This window comes from Cydia fagiglandana, chromosome 24 (assembly GCF_963556715.1).
Source record: "Cydia fagiglandana chromosome 24, ilCydFagi1.1, whole genome shotgun sequence".
NCBI classification, from domain to species: domain Eukaryota; kingdom Metazoa; phylum Arthropoda; class Insecta; order Lepidoptera; family Tortricidae; genus Cydia; species Cydia fagiglandana.
The window spans coordinates 428,569-450,338 of record NC_085955.1 but is presented as its reverse complement, the minus strand read 5'-3'; the positions used below and the strand labels follow the sequence as shown (position 1 = coordinate 450,338).

The 21,770-nt window shown below is 49.3% G+C and overlaps 1 protein-coding gene across 1 annotated transcript in view; it reads right to left on the bottom strand.

Moving 5' to 3' along the window:
- LOC134676299 (protein mahjong) overlaps window positions 1-21,770 on the bottom strand; it is a 68,015-nt gene that overhangs the window by 9,790 nt on the left and 36,455 nt on the right. The window contains exons 22-29 of the mRNA XM_063534674.1: window positions 15,798-15,907; window positions 15,107-15,316; window positions 13,326-13,536; window positions 9,282-9,401; window positions 5,547-5,638; window positions 3,571-3,767; window positions 2,309-2,406; window positions 1,256-1,333 (exon numbers count right to left, since the gene is read on the bottom strand). Coding sequence (XP_063390744.1) covers window positions 1,256-1,333; window positions 2,309-2,406; window positions 3,571-3,767; window positions 5,547-5,638; window positions 9,282-9,401; window positions 13,326-13,536; window positions 15,107-15,316; window positions 15,798-15,907 — 1,116 coding nt within the window. The remainder of the gene's footprint in view (window positions 1-1,255; window positions 1,334-2,308; window positions 2,407-3,570; window positions 3,768-5,546; window positions 5,639-9,281; window positions 9,402-13,325; window positions 13,537-15,106; window positions 15,317-15,797; window positions 15,908-21,770) is intronic.

Genomic DNA, 21,770 nt, shown 5'->3' with positions numbered 1-21,770 from the left:
AACGTGGCCGTAACGTTACCATGGAGATCCGTCCACAACGTTACCATGGAGATTTGTCCACAACGTGACACTTTTTCGTGCATGCTAGCGGTGTTCATCGATTTATAAGACGTTATCACGTCAAAAAAAATTACATTATTGAAAACCCTTTCATGAATGTAATTTTTCTTTGACGTATTGACAAGTTTAAAACGCCGTAACTATAGTACATTGTAGAAGAGGTCGGAAAACCGCTAAAAGATGGACGAGTGCGTTTGAGCCATATTTAGCGTTTCCGGCCGAGGCATTACATAGTGCTTTTCACGACTGCTGCGAGGAAATAAGAAAACATTTGCATAACTATACTATAAGTACTAGCTCGCGATTTCTCTGGTAGCAAATTACTAGCCACTGCCTGTACTGTCTCTTGAATTTCGGTAGGCGACAGGCGTCAGCGTAAGAATAACATTTTCTTCACTAGAAGAACTAGTATTTTCAGGTCCCGCCTTTTTTAGGGTTCCGTACCCAAAGGGTAAAACGGGATCCTATTACTAAGACTTCGCTGTCCGTCCGTCCGTCCGTCCGTCTGTCTGTCACCAGGCTGTATCTCACGAACCGTTATAGCTAGACAGTTGAAATTTTCACAGATGATGTATTTCTGTTGCCGCTATAACAACAAATACTAAAAACAGAATAAAATAAAGATTTAAGTGGGGCTCCCATACAGCAAACGTGATTTTTGACCTTTTTGCATTTTTTCCGTTTTTTTTTTTGCTTTATGGTACGGAACCCTTCGTGCGCGAGTCCGACTCGCACTTGCCCGGTTTTTTACTTTTTTATTACTTTTAAGAGGCGTTTTTCTGTTATTTGCTTCAAACCGACTCTAAACTTAGAAGCGTTTTTGCTAAAAAAAACACAAACAGCTACAAAAGTAAAAAACGCCTTAAGCGTGAACTGAATGGATAATTGTTAAAAAAATTAAGTGAATGGTTTTGACATTTCTTTTTTTTTAAACAAGAAATTGGTTCTATGAATAACCTAATTCTATTTTTGAAGGAAAAAGTTGCGCAATATATATGCTTTTATTGATTTTTATGTTTTAAATTATACTCATTGCTGTAGCGAACTGTCACCTATGACAGATGATGATAACAATGAAACATTGTAGTAGTGGTGGTTCAGGTGCTACAGCATTGCCTACTTTCCAGCTTGGTTTTAGACCATCTATTGCCACATTTCCGAACAGTGGCGTGATAAATAATAAATTTAGACTCACCTCTGATTTATCTAAAGTTGGCACTGTCCTAAGTAGATGGAATGTCCTTAAATCCCATACTTCTGTATTTGATATTACCTGTAACAACAAAAAGTTATACATGTAAGTATTAATCACAAGTCGTCGTAGTAGTATCTACTTCAAATAAAAACAAATTAAAATATTTTCGGAAAATCATTTATTCATAAACATTATTTGTAGGTACATTCAATGAAAAATTTTCAATGAATTTAAAAATTGAATTGAATTCAATGAATTTTCGGAAAATAATTAAATTTGTTCTAATACTTCTGATAGTATTTATCACAATTGCGTTTTAGCTTTGTTAGTATAAATAGTACCTAGATTGTGTCACAAGGTAGCAAAATTACATATTTACGGTGAGGGCGTAGATTGAATCCTAAACGAAGCGAAGGATTCTATTATAGAATCCTGAGCGTAGTGAGGGATTCAAGTGTGTTACGCCCAAGATGGAAATAATTTTTCTACCATGTGACACATACTGCTTTTCACATCACCTATAAACTTATGATGTTTAAAAAATTATATAAGCTAAAAAACTAGTATGGAAAAACTGATAATAATCCTAGAACAGAAAAGTGTTACTTTGATCCCTCCTAGCAGCGAAGAAAAAGCCCTTTTCCGAATAGGTGGGATGAAAAAACCATTTTACTGACACGTATTAATTCAAAACGTAAAATTGGATTTGCTTAAATGTTGTCGCAGGTGCAAGGCCATAAAAGAAGCATTGAAGTACAGAGTTTGTTTACACTTTCTTACCCTATTGTTTACCCTTTGGGGCTGTCCATAAATTACGTCATCGATTTTTGACCCCCCCCCCCCTATAATCATCCAAAAATCATGCTTCAAATGACCCCATTTCCTCCTACTTCATGCTACCGTCATCCGATGTCCAGACCCCCCCCCCCTAATTTGAAATGACGTAATTTATGAATAGCCCCTTTCGTGATCTCGGAAAGGGTAAACAATAGATGACGCTGTAATTGCAACTCTGGGCTTGCGTGAGTAAAGTAATCAATGAGCAATGCTTACTTCTAGTGAGTTCGGATGGAAGACGCCGCTGTGCGTCTGGTTGAGCTTGTCGAACTTGTGGATCTCCTTGCCGGAGTTCACGTCCCACAGCACGCCGTCTGCAACACAACATACATACAGATAAGATAAAAGATTTTTAGGGTACCGTACCCAAAGGGTAAAACGGGACCCTATTACTAAGACTCTGCTGTCCGTCCGTCCGTCCGTCCGTCCGTCTGTCACCAGGCTGTATCTCGTGATCTGTGATAGCTAGACAGTTGAAATTTTCACTGATGATGATGTATTTCTGTTGCCGCTATAACAACAAATAAAATAAAAACAGAATAAAATAAAGATTTAAGTGGGGCTCCCATACAATAAACGTGTTTTTTGACCAAAGTTAAGCAACGTCGGGCGGGGTCAGTACTTGGATGGGTGACCGATTTTTTTTTTGCCTTTTTTTGCATTATGGTACGGAACCCTGCGTGCGCGAGTCCGATTCGCACTTGCCCGGTTTTTTTATAAGTGACGATCACAAAACAAACATGTACGAACATGTACAGACAACAACAACAAGAAAAGAACAGGTCAACATTGAACTAGATACACATTTTAATCTCATCCCATTTCCACCAAATATAGCTTATAGTTCATTATCCCGATCTTTGTTAGGGGAGAGTAGGATAATCCCGGACAGCGGGCAATTGCGGACGTTCATGTCTTGGGCGATACGACGGCCCTTACTCCCGTAGTAGGTAGTGATGAGGAGGCTGCGAACCTACTTCAAGTTAGGTGTCGTCTATTATAATGTGTATTTTTGCGAGGTTTCATGTAATTTTCATATATTTTGAATTGAACTACCTGTGCCTGCCTGCCTGTTATAAGCTTTGGAATTGTTATACACGCTATATGAATATCATATCAGAAAGTACTCTTAATAAGATATTAGCTTTATATATAAACCGCTAGGGGACACTGTTGCATGTTAATACCGGAGACCAACGCTGATGTTGTCCGTATTTACCCCTCAGACAATGGGGAATTACGGATAGAAAGGGTTTTGTATTTTTTACGCTCAAAGCGTCAAAATCAAATTGTGAGATCTTGAATTGAGAAGGTTTTTGGCGTACTGGTTGGAGATGGTGTCTGTCTGTCTGTCTGTCTGTCCGTGTGTGTACCTGACAGCACCAACTCGTCGGTGGGGTTGAAGGTGGCTCTGTTCTTGGCGTACTGGTTGGAGATGGTGTCTGTCTGTCTGTCTGTCTGTCTGTCCGTGTGTGTACCTGACAGCACCAGCTCGTCGGTGGGGTTGAAGGTGGCTCTGTTCTTGGCGTACTGGTTCGAGATGCTCGGCGCGAGGGTCAGCAGTTCTCTTCCCGTGCGGGTGTCGAAGATGGTGGCCGTCTCGCCCTTCGTGCCGATTATGCGGTCGTCGGACATTTTGGAAAATTCTACGTATTCCTCGTTATCCAGTTGGAACCTAGAAATAGAACCATTTATTACTTTCTAGCCTTTCTGACACAACCCGCGGATGTTTCAGTAATTGGTACCTAGTTCCATATTTTTTTTTTTACTAAACCTATTACAAATTAAAACTTATACCTAAACACACTCGATCAATTATTAAATGAATAAATTAACTCTAAATTAAACTAAATTAAAACTAAGCTAAATAAAGCCACAACCGAGAACTCAATCAAACAACTCGTCCCGCGCCCTTCCAGATGCAAAGGTGCCCATCACGCTCGCCGCGTTGCCACGCTGGACCGCGATAGACAGCCTCTGCATCAGGAATGACCCGGAACGAGGGTCATGACCTCCCTCCCTCAAACGTTGCCCCAATTCGCTCAAAAAAATTTTGGCCTCGGCACACCAACACCCGGACGTCTCCACTGCCAAAGGGACAAAAAGATATTTTTCTCAAAAATGGACGGCATAGTCGACTTTGCCGTCTAAAAAATAGGTCGCGAAGCGCGTAGTTTATGGTCACTCAAAAATTAAAAAGTTAAAAACATTGCAGTCTCGCTTTTGGGACTGCAATGTTGCATACAAATTCCATTATTTGTCGAGTTCCAGACTTTTTAAAATTTGAAATGGCCATATTAAATGAAGGCACAGGCCCATTAAACAGCCAAACAGATGATTTGTACCGCGACTATTTAGTTGTCTCAAATAGGTTGGCGTATTTTCGGCAGAAAAATACACTTCTATTTTTTTATTAAAAAAAAAAAAGGCGGCAAGGGCTTTTTTCTGTGAAAATATATACGTAAGAACGTTGGTTTTGTAAAATATTTCTATGATATTTATATTTCTTGCACCATTTTTGAGAAAAGCACTATATATGACTCGGCTGGAAGGCTACTTGCTGGCTTCGGATTCAATTAAACGGACTCCCAAGGTCGTCCGTTTAAAACGAATCCTCAGCCTGCAAGTAGCTACTTCCGAGCCTCGACAATAATGTACTATTGTCAGCAGGGCCGAGTACTTATCGCGCTTCCGAAGCGCCGCTAACTCAGCCGCCGCTCCCGCCCGGACCGTCCGGCCTATGTGCGAGGCGGCAAACGTGCGGTTCCATATAGGTGTATACTTTCATAGTGTAGGTGTAGGTGTATACTAGTAGATCTATCGATACGGAAGCTTAAACTTGATGCAACAAAAACAGCGGTAATTTTGGCGTATTTTGGTAATGTTTTGTCTAACCTTATATACGGCACGATCATCTGGGGAAACCGCTGTACTTACTCGTAAAAGTTAGGTTCTAGATACAACTTTGTAATTGCAAAACACGCTATTGTTGGAAGCATTTGTTTAGTTGATTCTATAGTTTTAAATATTTATCTCGAAGACAATGAAGTTTGAAGTAAATATGGGATACAATGTTGCTTAAAGTCGTTGCTGTTAATATGCTAAGCTACAAAAAAAATAGAAAACTAAGGGCCACTTGCTCCATTCCAATAACCCAGGGTTAACCGGTTAAACCTGTGGCCTATTTTATAAAGCTACAAGTTACAATTTACAAGCGGAAGTCTCGTTCTAATACATGGAGTTAGAAAGAGACTTCCACTTGTAAATTGTAACTAGTAGCTTTATAAAATAGGCCACTGGAGTTACCTTGGTTACCAGTACAATTTGACACTGGGTAAACGGTTTAACCGGTTAACCTCCGGGTTAGTGGGATGGTGCAAGTGGCACTAAAGGATTCAGATCGAAGGTTAGAGCCAGGGAGCCCCTTAAAGTTTCAAGTCAGGCTGTTACTTACATTTGTTCGAACTCTTTCATGTTCCAGAGCGCGGAGAGCGGCCGCCACGTGGTGGTGGCGGACGCCAGCAGCAGCAGCCCGTCGCGACTCGCCTGTCCACTCAAACAATAGTTATTTGTTTCACTCGGGGGCAAAGTTGTTGTTTAAACGCTCGTGCTAATATTGATACCCGAGAAAGCGAAAGATTCCAAAATTGAAAATTGGAATCTTGAGCGATGCGAGGGTTTCAAAGCACGAGGGTTAAACAAAATTTGCCCCCGAGTGAAACACAAAATTTTTCACCACACCAACCCAAATAGGGAATGCAAATCGGTTATTTTCGAAACCGCGGTTATTTCCATACAAAAAATAACCGATTTGCATTCCCTAAACCCAAAGCAAATATTAAACGTAAAATATCAAAGAAAATCAAACCAAACAAATCCAAATGAATGTTTTTAAATATTTATCATCCAAAATCATCATTTAAAAGTCAATTCTACCAGCAAACATAACAAAACAACTCAAAATTTGCATTTGATTACTTTGCCTCACATGTGAATAAAATGCAACTTTGCTATCAGTTTTTGAAGTGCAAAGTAAACCTTTCCGAGCTGGTGTGGTGAAAATAGTTGTATCACATATATTTAGCTAATATTATAGTTGTGTTTGCTCAGAGCATAAAAAGGTCAACCAAGGCGTTGCACCCTGCAGCAAAAATCTGGGTGGCTCCACTTCTTAATTCCATCCTTGGGTCCTAAGGACCAATCCTGCCAAAGGAAATCTCTTGTTGATGCAACGCCGTATGTTAGCTCCAGCACCATCCGCTATTATAACCGGACCGGATACTGCTACTTGACAATAGTGATTTATGCCTCAAAAAACGTATATTTTAACACTCTCCCGTTGAGTTAGAACTATGAAATTAGGCAATACGTGACGTTCCACGGCAAAAGGTACCTTATGGCAGCTGGAGGGACCCCCTTTGTTTCCCATAAAGTTTCAAGTCATAATGTATTGTTTGTCATATTAACGTTAGTCATAATCAGGCCTCGGAGTATTTTTAGCACGGTAAGACTAAGGAGAGCTATGGAGTCTTTGTTAACATTAAAATTAAATTCATACTCATACTCATCCTCATTAATTAAGTTCGTCCGAATCGTTTTATAAATACTTAGACTACTTATATGTAATTAATTCTGTTTACATATATTTAATTAAATGTTATATTATAAAAAAGTAATACTATGTATATGTGTATGTTAATATTATTATATTACCCATATTGCAGTGTCATCGCTCCAATATTTTATTTAAGTACTTAACGTACCTACATACTATAATTACTGTTAAGATAAGGAACTATACGTTGTCACTGGCCGCTTTAGATAATGCACTTAATGACATCATATGTCATGTATCAACATATTAAGACGTATGATTTGTTACTTCAATATATTCATTTAAGGCAAATTTCGGAATAAATTGCTGATTTCATTATGACGGATCCACAAATATCTGAAATTTTGCACTGGATTGAACCGTACAAAGATCTTATATACGATCACGAAAAATGTGTAGTAATGTGTGTGTCTTGTGACGTACATCTCACGCAATTAAGACACACTTTTATATTAAAGCATGTCAACAGCATTCTACACAATACAAAATCTCGCCAACGTTCTTCGTTTATACAGCGCTGGATAGAACCCTATGAAGAGTTAGAGTATAATACCGATCAAGCAGTTATATACTGCACTGTGTGTGAAAGTTCTATAACTAGATTGAAAAAGGACAACGTTCTGAAACATGTTAATTCTGACAAGCACCAAAAGAAATGTGGAGCTATAAGCGACTTCTATATTGATCTCTGCTTGTTCCTGGTTACCTGCAACATTCCTTGGAACAGACTTAATCATCCCGAATTCCGAAAATTCATGGAAAAATATTGCTGCCCAATAACGAATAAAAGACTTCCACACGAATCAACTTTGAGAAAATTTTATCTCCAAAAAATTTACAACCCAGTTATGGACAAAATAAGGAACTCATTTAAAGATTGTTACCTGTGGCTTTCCGTGGACGAAACAGTAGATGTTATTGGTAATTGCGTTGTCAATGTTATAGTAAAGTCATTACAAGGATCCTCGTGTCGACCCTTCTTACTATCATGTAAGGTATTAGAAAAAGGCAATGGAAACTCGATCGCTGAAGTGGTAGAAAATAGTCTTATGTTTTTGTGGCAAGGTAATTTCGAAGGTAACATTGGCAAATTTTTAATATTTTGCACGGACAGCGCTGCATATATGCTTCTCGCAGGCAAAATTTTAAAACGGAAATTTATCAACATGAAACATGTTACTTGTTTAGCGCATGCCCTAAATCGTGTTGCTGAACAAATAAGATCAGAACATGAAGGAGTCAACGCCTTAATATCAAATGTAAAAAAGATATTTCTGAAATCGCCACAGAGAACACGAATATTTAAGACGATGGCCCCTGATGTGCCCCTACCGCCGCGGCCTGTAATAACCAGATGGGGGACATGGTTGAATGCTGCATTTTACTACGCGGATCATTATGAGCAAATAAAAAGTATTATTTTTGAATTTTCAAGAAAAGAAGCCATCTCTATAGCAAACGCCCAAACCGCATTGATGGATATGAACATGCCAAATGAGCTTAGTTTTATTAAAGACAATTATCAGGTTATTGTTGAATCTATTACAAAATTACAGTGTACAAATATTCCATTAAAGCAAGCGTTTCAAGTAATAGACGACATTACACAATTTTTTACATGTTTCGGCCCTGACACGATTAGAGATAAATTTGTAAAAGTTCTCCAAAGGAACCCAGATATTAATGAAATACGAACGATGGCAAGCTCACAACAATTTGAGGAAGTTCTAAAACATGCTACTTTAACTTCAGTCGATGTGGAAAGATCTTTTTCGTGTCATAAGTGGATTTTTGACCAACATAGAACATGTTTCACTCCAGAGAACATGGAAAAAGTCTCAATTATTTACACATTTTACAACTGGACTGATGAAATAAACAACGTACACGTACCATGTGAAGATTTTGAAGAACTCATTCCTATAGCTACGTGTTCTATGGATATTGATTGTTAATTCTATGGGGTTGTTTACCTTCATATTATTTGTTACTCGTCAATGAAGATGGTGGTGTATTTTTTATAGCTATTATTTATTTTATGAACTAAATTAACGAGGATGAGTATGAGTATGAACTTAATTTTAATGTTAACAAAGACTCCATAGCTCTCCTTAGTCTTACCGTGCTAAAAAAACTCCGAGGCCTGGTCATAATACTGAAACCGTTAACTTTTCAGGATTTTCGTAAGGTTATTCTGTAGATAGGTTAAGTTAGGTTAGGTTTGTTTCATGGCAATCCTGAAAAGTTACGCGTTTCTGAGAAAAACCAATTATGACTAACGAAAATTCGGACAAACAATACATTATGACTTAAAACTATTTGGCAAACAATAGAGAACCCAGCTGGCGCTTACGTCGCATAGCGCCGCAATAATATTGGAGCGGCGTTAATAATAGCGTAAGCGCTAACCGCCATAAGGTACCTATACCTGTGGGACGTCACATATAGCCTTACACTACAAGTACAGAGAATAATCTGAAAACTAAATTACTAAAAAAAAAAAGTTAAATTTGTACGGAACCCTCGGTGAGCGAGTCCGACTCGCGCTTGGCCGGTTTTTAATTGTTGACTGACCTGCATGTGGTAGATGTAGGATTCGTGCACTTGGTAGGTGTTCTCCTCGGCGCCGCTGAACAGGTTGAAGATGCGGATGTCGCCGGATGACGTCGCCGCTAGGAGTTGCTGTTGCGTCGGCTGCAATAAACATTTGTAAATTAATATCTTGTAATTAAGGTGGTTCGATTTTCATACAAAATTCAATCAAAGCTCATTAAGTAACTACACACTATTAGTACATAAATATTTCCGCATTTATCTTCCTTCGAATATTCGTTTGCGCGAAATTAACAGGAAAACAATGTTTCATACAGAAATCATGCAAAAATCATAGTTAAATTTTCATCAATTTTACGTATGTGTGTGTCACAAATGTCGTGTACAGATACATTTGCGACGTTGCCATACCCTTTCCGACGTTGCCGGGCTGACCACGGCGCGAATTTGGAGTGCCGTCATGTTTAGTGCAATTTTGTTGACACTGACGTTTGACAGGTACTTAATTGACCTAAGCGAGAATAAGTACCCGAAGTTCGTCAGCTTAGCTAAGAACTATCATGGCGTGTTATGCAAACAGTCGCTTTTTTGCTTACAAACGGAAGATTCCCGGTTCGATCCCCAGTCATTGTATGCTGGAACATAACTTTTTGTATTTTTGTTACATCTATAAATTTCATATTGTTTTTTTATTTTTATTTAATTTTTCTTATTATCATAAATCGATTGATTACGTATGGGCTACACGTATTCGTTTATTTTTGACAAAGAAAATTAGAAATTATACTCTACCTAATCTCTCTTATTTTTACAATCAGGACATCCTCACTGCAATAAAAAATAAATGTATAAAATTTCCTGTGGTTAAAAATAATGGATTTTTTCTATGAATGAAAAACACAATTATTACTATAGTTTGTTTTTTAGCATTAGAAATAAGGTAAACAATCTTGACGTGTCTTTTAATTGAAAAACACATTTTAAAAATAAGTTACGGCAAATATGTAACAATTATAAATCAAATACGATCATTTATATTCTTCTGCTTTCATAAGTAATAGTTTTTGATTTTTAAAAAGCGTTTTAATCTGTGTGCCTAGCCAAGATGCCAGTCGTTCGCTCCGTAGCGAACGTTAGGGTAATACCTCTCTCTATCACTCTGCCATATTAATGCGACAGACACGGCTGCGCTTCGGTTGCTACGGAGCGTAAACCATTGGCATCTTGGCTAGGCACCCTGGTCATCTGGAAAGCGAAACATATACGGAACGCGTTTCTATTACTCAATACAGTGGCCAGTTGCAGATTCGGCGGTAATCTTAACTATACCTAAATCTGGGTGCCTAGCCATGATGCCAGTCGTTCGCTCCGTAGCGAACGTTAGGGTAATACCTCTCTCTATCACTCTGTCATATTAATGCGACAGACACGGTTGCGCTTCGTTCGCTACGGAGCGTACACCATTGGCATCTTGGCTAGGCACCCTGGTCATCTGGAAAGCGAAACACATACGGAACGCGTTTCTATTACCCAATACAGTGGCCAGCTGCAGATCCGGTTTTAAAGTTAACTATACCTAAACCTGGGTGCCTAGCCACGATGCAGGCTAGTAGAGTTCTCTTTCACCTTCAGCAGAACCGGGAGATCCAAACCTACCTACTTTTCATCTAATAATCTCAAGAATCAGTGCATGATTCAAACTTTACCGGTCGCCGTGGTAAGACCTAGGATTTATCATAGCGGTGTTGGTAAAAGCCCGAAGTAAACTAGTAAGATTTAACATTTCGGGCTTTTACCGATCGGCATCGGTAAAACCTAGGTTTTACCGGTAAATCCTAGGTTTTGCCGTACTTCGGGCTTTTACAGTAACATATATATAATAATTGCTCGTTTAAAGGTAAGATAACACAAAGGAGAAACAAAAAGAAATTACCTACTCGCACCAGTCTTGAACCCCAATCCTCTTGCACGTATTTCCACGAACATACCGTTACGCTATTGCAACATACTTACGTTGTGTGAAATTGTCTACTACAAGGATCACGGAAACACTGTTTGCATGTGTGAGTAATAGTAGGAAAAAGCGTGACAGCAACACTCCGTCGAATTAAAAAGGTGGTTTTTGCACAATGAAGTATTCAATGTTTATTTTAATAGTTCAATATTTATTTAAAGAGTGCGCGAAACATACTTTTAAGTACACAAATACCATGACTATTTCACAAAAAAATAAAACCTGAAATTTTGCAAAAGTGGTGCCATCTAGCGAGAGTTAAGTTTTGAGTAACCTAGGCGAACCACCTTAAGCTGAAGCGCTGGTGGCCTAGCGGTAAGAGCGTGCAACTTGCAATCCGGAGGTCGCGGGTTCAAACCCCGGCTCGTACCAATGACTTTTTCGGAACTGATGTACGAAATGTCATTTGATATTTACCAGTCGCTTTTCGGTGAAGGAAAACATCGCGAGGAAACCGGACTAATCCCAATAAGACCTAGTTTCCCCTCTGGGTTGGAAGGTCAGATGGCAGTCGCTTCTTCGCAAATCATGGGATTAGTTGTCAAGCGGACCCCAGGCTCCCATGAGCCGTGGCAAAATGCCGGGATAACGCGAGGAAGAAGAACAAGAGATCTTATAATTAAGCTCTGGTTTCCTAGGATAGCGGTGCCCGTCATATAGCGGCCGGCTTCATACAAAATACTACGACATCCATATTTAGCCGTAATATTTTGTATGGAGACGGCGGTCGGTTGCTATATGACGACACCGCTATCCTAGGTAAACCGAGCTTTCGAGGTTGATTGTGTTTTTTAGGGTTCCGTACCCAAAGGGTAAAACGGGACCCTATTACTAAGACTTCGCTGTCCGTCCGTCTGTCCGTCTGTCTGTCACCAGGCTGTATCTCACGAACCGTGATAGCTAGACAGTTGAAATTTTCACAGATGATGTATTTCTGTTGCCGCTATAACAACAAATACTAAAAACAGAATAAAATAAAGATTTAAGTGGGGCTCCCATAAAGCATACGTGATTTTTGACCAAAGTTAAGCAACGTCGGACGTGGTCAGTACTTGGATGGGTGACCGTTTTCTTTTTGCATTTTTTTCCGTTTTTTTTTTGCTTTATGGTACGGAACCCTTCGTGCGCGAGTCCGACTCGCACTTGCCCGGTTTTTTTAATAGATGGCATGGAATGTTTAAGTTTTAGTAGCGTTTATTTAGGTGTATGTCGGATAGTTCCGAATATTAGATGGGAATCACCATTCATTCACGTAAGTAGTTTAAAGTTCTTTATAAATTAGGCATTTTTATGATCGGTATTGATAAATGAGAAGTTGAAAACGCGAGTAAAGGTGATAGAGGACACCAGATGTTTATTCAGACTGACTTTGTGTGTTTATGACGTGTTGCATGTGTGTAGGGTTAAGTAGGGAGACAGTGGCTCGGAAAAATAGCTTTCCTGCTATAAAGTTCGTTTTTTTAGCATTAGAAAGAACTTCGTAGAAGTAAGCCTGTGGTTTGAAATTCGGTACTTTTAGCTGTAATAATTTGAAGTAAATTATATGTATAGACCATGCTATATTAGATCATTCAATAATTATTAACAATTAAAGAGTCTGATAAAAATTGCACGTTTGCTTCTGTGGAGTTCTTTGTAATGTTAATAAACTTGAACTATAATACAGCAGAAACATACAGTAATCGAATAAATTCGAGCAATTTAACAAGCAAGAGTGCTACAGTGAATAACGATATTTGGGTGACTGAGCCACCGCGTCGAGCCATTGTTCCTGCCTTGGCCTTACATGTAACATGGAAGATGGTGTGAATATGTGACGTTCCACGGCAAAAGGTACCTTATGGCGGCCAGTGCTTACGTCGCATAGCGCCGCAATGATATTGGAGTGGCGTCAATAATAGTGTAAGCGCCAACCGTCATAAGGTACCTTTTCTCGTGGGGACGTCACATTAGATTATTGGCCGTTTTTTCGCCGCCGCTGAGACAGTTCTCTGTGGTTTTGGGTGGTTGTTTTTTGTTCGCTGTACATATGTGTGTGTATATGTACTCACGTGGAAGATGGTGTGCGTGAAGTAGGCGTCGTCGTCCTGCAGCCTGAGCGTGCGAGCGGCGGCGAAGTGCGAGTGCGCGAGCTTGGCGTCGGCTCGTCTACTGGCGGCGCACGGAGCGCCCAGCTCGCGGCGCAGGAGCCGCGCGCACACGTTGGGCGCCGGCGCGGCGAGGAGGGAACCCGCGCCGCGCGGGTCGGGACACTTGTGCGGCCTGTACGGAAAACATATTCATAAATGTTCACGGTCATGATCGTGTCAACTACTGGCTGTAGATGCCAACTATAGGTTGCTAATGCTCAATAGGATATTATACTATACTGTATTTAAAATCAATTATTTTACAATACGTATTTACCCGCACTAGTGCGTAAAATAGCACTTTTCGAGCGTATGTCAAAAGTTTAAAGGGCCATATGTACTGTAAAACGTTGTACGATACACGTGCGAACTAATTATTAGAAAAACACAGATAGAAGTTACTTTTAAACACAAATTCTATTTAATCAATCGGATAGAAATATAAAAAATAAGTGAGTTGACCGTGACATCATGATGTAATGTTTCATATAAATTACATATTGGCAAATCGTTTTTACAGTTCTAAAAAATAACCGATTTGACTAGTAGGAAAATACCCTAATATTGCAGTCAAGTTGCCAACCATAAATAAGTCAATATCAACAATTTGAGGTATACTGATTTAAACTTTCATGATTATCAAACATTATTAAATTACACAACGAGACTTAATCGCATTTTTAAATTTTAAGATTCACCTCCGACGTTTCAAGGACGGCGCTGTCTCCGTGGTCTCTGAGAAGACTGGTTAAAGTTGACATCAACATCTTCGAACCGCGCGAGTTTTTACGCGATTAAGTCCCGTTATACAATTTAATAATTTGATGTATGCCAACTATTGGTCGAGAGTGCCAGCTATAGGTACTCACTCGAACAGGTTAAACTGCGGGCAGGTGACCACCGGGTTCTTGCAGGTGGCGTGCTGGTTGTAGAGGTACTCGGTGATGATGGAGTGTAGCCGCGATGTGTGAAGGGAGTCTCCTAACAGTGCCAGCTATAGGTACTCACTCGAACAGGTTAAACTGTGGGCAGGTGACCACCGGGTTCTTGCAGGTGGCGTGCTGGTTGTAGAGGTACTCGGTGATGATGGAGTGTAGACGCGATGTGTGAAGGGAGTCTCCTAACAGTGCCAGCTATAGGTACTCACTCGAACAGGTTAAACTGCGGGCAGGTGACCACCGGGTTCTTGCAGGTGGCGTGCTGGTTGTAGAGGTACTCGGTGATGATGGAGTGTAGACGCGATGTGTGAAGGGAGTCTCCTAACAGTGCCAGCTATAGGTACTCACTCGAACAGGTTAAACTGCGGGCAGGTGACCACCGGGTTCTTGCAGGTGGCGTGCTGGTTGTAGAGGTACTCGGTGATGATGGAGTGTAGCCGCGATGTGTGAAGGGAGTCTCCTAACAGTGCCAGCTATAGGTACTCACTCGAACAGGTTAAACTGTGGGCAGGTGACCACCGGGTTCTTGCAGGTGGCGTGCTGGTTGTAGAGGTACTCGGTGATGATGGAGTGTAGACGCGATGTGTGAAGGGAGTCTCCTAACAGTGCCAGCTATAGGTACTCACTCGAACAGGTTAAACTGCGGGCAGGTGACCACCGGGTTCTTGCAGGTGGCGTGCTGGTTGTAGAGGTACTCGGTGATGATGGAGTGTAGACGCGATGTGTGAAGGGAGTCTCCTAACAGTGCCAGCTATAGGTACTCACTCGAACAGGTTAAACTGCGGGCAGGTGACCACCGGGTTCTTGCAGGTGGCGTGCTGGTTGTAGAGGTACTCGGTGATGATGGAGTGCAGGGTGACCCGGTGCGCGGTGAGCGCGGGGTCGCCGGCGGCGGCGCTCAGCTGCTTCTGCAGGGAGCGCCGGTGCTCGCCGCCGCTCTGTGCTCCGGGGGACATGCACTGATTTTGGACTTTTCTAGAATAAACAAATTATAAACTGAAATAAATGTCATATGCTAAGAAAAAGTGACCAAGGCCTCCTGTGCCCCGGGCTAGTGGTGGGTAGTGTTTCTACTTGAAATAAAAACAAATTAACACATTCATTGCCACTAAGTGCTACGGGTTACGCTCGTAGCGCGTAGCCACGGCGCGTAGTCGCTACGAACAGTGTACCCGACAGTCGGGTTCTTGGTGTTGAATGTGTTAAAATATTTTCTAAAAATAATTTAATTACTATATACTGTAACATATTTTCATTACTTTTACACTTTGGCTGACCCTATCTATTTAATGTTGACTGTACTTTCTCGATATTATGACAGTATTATCATCATTATATCAGCCAGAGGATGTCCACTGCCGGACATGGCCTCCCCCAAAGAGTGCCACAATGATCGGACTCCCGCACATACACACACATACACACACACACACACACATATGACAGTATATTATACCTTAGTTTAATAACTTGCGGCACGGGGCTCTCCTCGGCAGTGTTGTTGAACAGGTCGTGGTGGTCGCGCGCCAGGGAGCTCGTGCTAGACCGCGCACCGGATAGACGCGACTGGAAAAAAAAACAAAATTGATAGAATTGTGGCTGATGCTTTTATTTTTTATTTTATTTTATTTATTAGGCACACAAAACAGATAACATTTATTACATGGAATAATTCTTTTCAGAGCAGGTTTTTGGTTGGGAATGCCATCCAAAGCATGTATGCACATCATGAAACAAATATTAGACCGAAAACTACAACTATACTAAGACTACTATACAAACAAACTTAATTACACAATAATACAATTTTAGGCACAAAACATAATAATTCACATAATGAGGAAATTAAAGACATTAATGAAACAATGTAATGGTGATCGACGGCAAAGAACTTCCATAATCTGTTTCCGAAAGATTGCAAATCTCGAGTTGAATATATCAATATGGCTATGTTTAGATACCTGGCAACATCGTGTTATGGAATTCTAACAGATGGCGTTGGTATTCCTTATAGCGCGCTTATGGAGTTTCAAATGCCAGGTGCACCAAAAAGCAATAGTATAGGGAGTTTCAAAATTACCCGCCAATTAGTCCGTAATGGTGCTCCCACATTGGCTGTTATGAAATGTTATTTGTTTAGGTTGTATTGTAGAAACAATTTCTTTAATATACTTACTATAACCTTGAATATAGTAACATTAATAGACTACGAACACCACTTAAAGTCGCTTGTTAGTCTCCATAGGCTACGGTGGCCAAAATCGAGAAAACAATTGTCTAAAAATTGAATTTAGCGCTACACAGTACCAGGACCTCATGAGTTACGAGAAGATGTCTTCAACCAACCAGTCGGGTCGTGTACGAGTATGAGGGAATCGCGGCCGCTCGCGTATTTTAGTCGTATACTTTTGGTTCGTTTACCTATATGATTCTACTAGTTTAAAATATTATTTTTGTTTAGTCATAGAAAAAGTATTGTATACAATAGTGTTATAATGAAGCTTTTCAATCACTCGGGCAACTCGGCAAGCTTCGTCGCCTGAACACGGTACTCGACAGAAAAGCTCTCCATTATATCACGATTGTATAAAATATATAGTAATAACAGCCAATGCGGGGGCCCCATAATGGTCGGTGCGACTGGTGCTCTGTGTACACTCACCCTGTGCGGCGCGGCGGTGGGCGTGGCGGGGGCGGCCGGCGTGTACACGGGCGGCGGCGGGGGCGCCAGCTGCGCGGGCGCGGGCGCGGGGAGGGCGGCTTCCCGCTGCAGCGTGGCGGCGCTCTGTGTACACTCACCCTGTGTGGAGCCGCGGTGGGCGTGGCGGGGGCGGCCGGCGTGTACACGGGCGGCGGCGGGGGCGCCAGCTGCGCGGGCGCGGGCGCGGGGAGGGCGGCTTCCCGCTGCAGCGTGGCGGCGCTCTGTGTACACTCACCCTGTGTGGAGCCGCGGTGGGCGTGGCGGGGGCGGCCGGCGTGTACACGGGCGGCGGCGGGGGCGCCAGCTGCGCGGGCGCGGGCGCGGGGAGGGCGGCTTCCCGCTGCAGCGTGGCGGCGCTCTGTGTACACTCACCCTGTGTGGAGCCGCGGTGGGCGTGGCGGGGGCGGCCGGCGTGTACACGGGCGGCGGCGGGGGCGCCAGCTGCGCGGGCGCGGGCGCGGGGAGGGCGGCTTCCCGCTGCAGCGTGGCGGCGCTCTGTGTACACTCACCCTGTGTGGAGCCGCGGTGGGCGTGGCGGGGGCGGCCGGCGTGTACACGGGCGGCGGCGGGGGGCGCCAGCTGCGCGGGCGCGGGCGCGGGGAGGGCGGCTTCCCGCTGCAGCGTGGCGGCGCTCTGTGTACACTCACCCTGTGTGGAGCCGCGGTGGGCGTGGCGGGGGCGGCCGGCGTGTACACGGGCGGCGGCGGGGGCGCCAGCTGCGCGGGCGCGGGCGCGGGGAGGGCGGCTTCCCGCTGCAGCGTGGCGGCGCTCTGTGTACACTCACCCTGTGTGGAGCCGCGGTGGGCGTGGCGGGGGCGGCCGGCGTGTACACGGGCGGCGGCGGGGGCGCCAGCTGCGCGGGCGCGGGCGCGGGGAGGGCGGCTTCCCGCTGCAGCGTGGCGGCGCTCTGTGTACACTCACCCTGTGTGGAGCCGCGGTGGGCGTGGCGGGGGCGGCCGGCGTGTACACGGGCGGCGGCGGGGGCGCCAGCTGCGCGGGCGCGGGCGCGGGGAGGGCGGCTTCCCGCTGCAGCGTGGCGGCGCTCTGTGTACACTCACCCTGTGTGGAGCCGCGGTGGGCGTGGCGGGGGCGGCCGGCGTGTACACGGGCGGCGGCGGGGGCGCCAGCTGCGCGGGCGCGGGCGCGGGGAGGGCGGCTTCCCGCTGCAGCGTGGCGGCGCTCTGTGTACACTCACCCTGTGTGGAGCCGCGGTGGGCGTGGCGGGGGCGGCCGGCGTGTACACGGGCGGCGGCGGGGGCGCCAGCTGCGCGGGCGCGGGCGCGGGGAGGGCGGCTTCCCGCTGCAGCGTGGCGGCGCTCTGTGTACACTCACCCTGTGTGGAGCCGCGGTGGGCGTGGCGGGGGCGGCCGGCGTGTACACGGGCGGCGGCGGGGGCGCCAGCTGCGCGGGCGCGGGCGCGGGGAGGGCGGCTTCCCGCTGCAGCGTGGCGGCGCTCTGTGTACACTCACCCTGTGTGGAGCCGCGGTGGGCGTGGCGGGGGCGGCCGGCGTGTACACGGGCGGCGGCGGGGGCGCCAGCTGCGCGGGCGCGGGCGCGGGGAGGGCGGCTTCCCGCTGCAGCGTGGCGGCGCTCTGTGTACACTCACCCTGTGTGGAGCCGCGGTGGGCGTGGCGGGGGCGGCCGGCGTGTACACGGGCGGCGGCGGGGGCGCCAGCTGCGCGGGCGCGGGCGCGGGGAGGGCGGCTTCCCGCTGCAGCGTGGCGGCGCTCTGTGTACACTCACCCTGTGTGGAGCCGCGGTGGGCGTGGCGGGGGCGGCCGGCGTGTACACGGGCGGCGGCGGGGGCGCCAGCTGCGCGGGCGCGGGCGCGGGGAGGGCGGCTTCCCGCTGCAGCGTGGCGGCGCTCTGTGTACACTCACCCTGTGTGGAGCCGCGGTGGGCGTGGCGGGGGCGGCCGGCGTGTACACGGGCGGCGGCGGGGGCGCCAGCTGCGCGGGCGCGGGCGCGGGGAGGGCGGCTTCCCGCTGCAGCGTGGCGGCGCTCTGTGTACACTCACCCTGTGTGGAGCCGCGGTGGGCGTGGCGGGGGCGGCCGGCGTGTACACGGGCGGCGGCGGGGGCGCCAGCTGCGCGGGCGCGGGCGCGGGGAGGGCGGCTTCCCGCTGCAGCGTGGCGGCGCTCTGTGTACACTCACCCTGTGTGGAGCCGCGGTGGGCGTGGCGGGGGCGGCCGGCGTGTACACGGGCGGCGGCGGGGGCGCCAGCTGCGCGGGCGCGGGCGCGGGGAGGGCGGCTTCCCGCTGCAGCGTGGCGGCGCTCTGTGTACACTCACCCTGTGTGGAGCCGCGGTGGGCGTGGCGGGGGCGGCCGGCGTGTACACGGGCGGCGGCGGGGGCGCCAGCTGCGCGGGCGCGGGCGCGGGGAGGGCGGCTTCCCGCTGCAGCGTGGCGGCGCTCTGTGTACACTCACCCTGTGTGGAGCCGCGGTGGGCGTGGCGGGGGCGGCCGGCGTGTACACGGGCGGCGGCGGGGGCGCCAGCTGCGCGGGCGCGGGCGCGGGGAGGGCGGCTTCCCGCTGCAGCGTGGCGGCGCTCTGTGTACACTCACCCTGTGTGGAGCCGCGGTGGGCGTGGCGGGGGCGGCCGGCGTGTACACGGGCGGCGGCGGGGGCGCCAGCTGCGCGGGCGCGGGCGCGGGGAGGGCGGCTTCCCGCTGCAGCGTGGCGGCGCTCTGTGTACACTCACCCTGTGTGGAGCCGCGGTGGGCGTGGCGGGGGCGGCCGGCGTGTACACGGGCGGCGGCGGGGGCGCCAGCTGCGCGGGCGCGGGCGCGGGGAGGGCGGCTTCCCGCTGCAGCGTGGCGGCGCTCTGTGTACACTCACCCTGTGTGGAGCCGCGGTGGGCGTGGCGGGGGCGGCCGGCGTGTACACGGGCGGCGGCGGGGGCGCCAGCTGCGCGGGCGCGGGCGCGGGGAGGGCGGCTTCCCGCTGCAGCGTGGCGGCGCTCTGTGTACACTCACCCTGTGTGGAGCCGCGGTGGGCGTGGCGGGGGCGGCCGGCGTGTACACGGGCGGCGGCGGGGGCGCCAGCTGCGCGGGCGCGGGCGCGGGGAGGGCGGCTTCCCGCTGCAGCGTGGCGGCGCTCTGTGTACACTCACCCTGTGTGGAGCCGCGGTGGGCGTGGCGGGGGCGGCCGGCGTGTACACGGGCGGCGGCGGGGGCGCCAGCTGCGCGGGCGCGGGCGCGGGGAGGGCGGCTTCCCGCTGCAGCGTGGCGGCGCTCTGTGTACACTCACCCTGTGTGGAGCCGCGGTGGGCGTGGCGGGGGCGGCCGGCGTGTACACGGGCGGCGGCGGGGGCGCCAGCTGCGCGGGCGCGGGCGCGGGGAGGGCGGCTTCCCGCTGCAGCGTGGCGGCGCTCTGTGTACACTCACCCTGTGTGGAGCCGCGGTGGGCGTGGCGGGGGCGGCCGGCGTGTACACGGGCGGCGGCGGGGGCGCCAGCTGCGCGGGCGCGGGCGCGGGGAGGGCGGCTTCCCGCTGCAGCGTGGCGGCGCTCTGTGTACACTCACCCTGTGTGGAGCCGCGGTGGGCGTGGCGGGGGCGGCCGGCGTGTACACGGGCGGCGGCGGGGGCGCCAGCTGCGCGGGCGCGGGCGCGGGGAGGGCGGCTTCCCGCTGCAGCGTGGCGGCGCTCTGTGTACACTCACCCTGTGTGGAGCCGCGGTGGGCGTGGCGGGGGCGGCCGGCGTGTACACGGGCGGCGGCGGGGGCGCCAGCTGCGCGGGCGCGGGCGCGGGGAGGGCGGCTTCCCGCTGCAGCGTGGCGGCGCTCTGTGTACACTCACCCTGTGTGGAGCCGCGGTGGGCGTGGCGGGGGCGGCCGGCGTGTACACGGGCGGCGGCGGGGGCGCCAGCTGCGCGGGCGCGGGCGCGGGGAGGGCGGCTTCCCGCTGCAGCGTGGCGGCGCTCTGTGTACACTCACCCTGTGTGGAGCCGCGGTGGGCGTGGCGGGGGCGGCCGGCGTGTACACGGGCGGCGGCGGGGGCGCCAGCTGCGCGGGCGCGGGCGCGGGGAGGGCGGCTTCCCGCTGCAGCGTGGCGGCGCTCTGTGTACACTCACCCTGTGTGGAGCCGCGGTGGGCGTGGCGGGGGCGGCCGGCGTGTACACGGGCGGCGGCGGGGGCGCCAGCTGCGCGGGCGCGGGCGCGGGGAGGGCGGCTTCCCGCTGCAGCGTGGCGGCGCTCTGTGTACACTCACCCTGTGTGGAGCCGCGGTGGGCGTGGCGGGGGCGGCCGGCGTGTACACGGGCGGCGGCGGGGGCGCCAGCTGCGCGGGCGCGGGCGCGGGGAGGGCGGCTTCCCGCTGCAGCGTGGCGGCGCTCTGTGTACACTCACCCTGTGTGGAGCCGCGGTGGGCGTGGCGGGGGCGGCCGGCGTGTACACGGGCGGCGGCGGGGGCGCCAGCTGCGCGGGCGCGGGCGCGGGGAGGGCGGCTTCCCGCTGCAGCGTGGCGGCGCTCTGTGTACACTCACCCTGTGTGGAGCCGCGGTGGGCGTGGCGGGGGCGGCCGGCGTGTACACGGGCGGCGGCGGGGGCGCCAGCTGCGCGGGCGCGGGCGCGGGGAGGGCGGCTTCCCGCTGCAGCGTGGCGGCGCTCTGTGTACACTCACCCTGTGTGGAGCCGCGGTGGGCGTGGCGGGGGCGGCCGGCGTGTACACGGGCGGCGGCGGGGGCGCCAGCTGCGCGGGCGCGGGCGCGGGGAGGGCGGCTTCCCGCTG